General features: G+C 52.4%; 1 protein-coding gene across 1 annotated transcript; it reads left to right on the top strand.

Annotated features, from left to right (window-relative positions):
* Positions 1-405: 405 nt before the first annotated feature.
* On the top strand, positions 406-1,212 carry LOC108356980 (myb-like protein M; the record flags this gene model as incomplete). Its single annotated transcript, XM_017608075.1, has 3 exons — positions 406-581; positions 698-894; positions 939-1,212. Coding segments are annotated over 3 exons (647 nt in total), but the record flags the coding sequence as incomplete, so codon positions are not given.
* Between the last annotated feature and the right edge of the window lie 158 nt (positions 1,213-1,370).

The raw sequence follows: 1,370 nt of genomic DNA on the forward strand, positions 1-1,370 counted from the left end.
GAAACTACCTGCTATTTTTATATCATGGGGTTAGACATATAGCAAAACTATATTCCATTAAAATTGTTCCTTTCTCTAACTGTTTTTATTTCTGCTATAGCTGCTCTGGTCTGTTCTTAAGTGGGACTGCCACCGCAACAACAACAACGGCGGCCACATAAGCAGCCGCTATAACAGCGGCACAGCGAGGCAAAAATAGTCACCAACAACCGGCACAGCCGCGGGGGCAAAACGCTCGACTACGCAACAACCGCCTCAGTAGCGGCTACAACGCGCGCAAGCAACAACAACCGCCACAGCAGCGGTCAGCACAGGAGCGACAACAACGCCGCCATAGCAGCGGCTATTGCGACGACGCGCGATAGCAACAAACACGCGCGACTACAGCACCAACAACCGCCACAGCCGCGGGTACAACACGCGCGACGACGGAAATACAACACGCGCTGCCATAGCAACAAAAACGCGCGACTACAGCAGCAACCGCCTCAGTAGCGGCTACAACGCGGTCAAGCAACAACAACCGCCACAGCAGCGGTCACCACAGGAGCGACAACAACGCCGCCATAGCAGCGGCTATTGTAACGACGTCAACGACGCGCGATAACAACAACAACGCGCGACTACAGCAGCAACAACCGCCACAGCCGCGGGTGCAATACGCGCGACGAAGGAAATACAACACGCGCTACTACAGCAACAACAACGCGCGACTACAACAACAACCGCCTCAGTAGCGGCTACAACGCGGTCAAGCAACAACAACCGCCACAGCAGCGGTCACCACAGGAGCGACAACAACGCCGCCATAGCAGCGGCTATTGTAACGACGTCATGACGCGCGATAACAACAACAACGCGCGACTACAGCAGCAACAACCGCCACAGCCGCGGGTGCAATACGCGCGACGAAGGAAATACAACACGCGCTACTACAGCAACAACAACGCGCGACTACAACAACAACCGCCTCAGTAGCGGGTGCAACGCTCGCAAGCAACAACAACCGCCACAGTNCGCTACTACAGCAACAACAACGCGCGACTACAACAACAACCGCCTCAGTAGCGGGTGGATCGCTCGCAAGCAACAACAACCGCCACAGCGCGGGTGCAACGCGAGACAACAACAATAACAATCACTCCAGCGCTATAACCGAAGCAACTTCAACAACAGCATCGCCCCCTTCCAAGGCATGCTGCTACGAGTTGGGTGAGTCACGGAAAGTACCAATCAATTTTTTTTTGCGTAGTTATTTTAAAGCAGAGGAAAGAAATATAATTCTATCAGGAAGTTTATTTAACTAAGAATCAGAATCATTGCGAAACAGAGAAATTAAAGGATTTTATAACTAAGAAATCGAGAGCGGA

Source organism: Rhagoletis zephyria, unplaced genomic scaffold, assembly GCF_001687245.7.
Source record: "Rhagoletis zephyria isolate East Lansing unplaced genomic scaffold, Rhagoletis_zephyria_1.1 Rzeph_scaffold_68419, whole genome shotgun sequence".
NCBI classification, from domain to species: Eukaryota; Metazoa; Arthropoda; class Insecta; order Diptera; family Tephritidae; genus Rhagoletis; species Rhagoletis zephyria.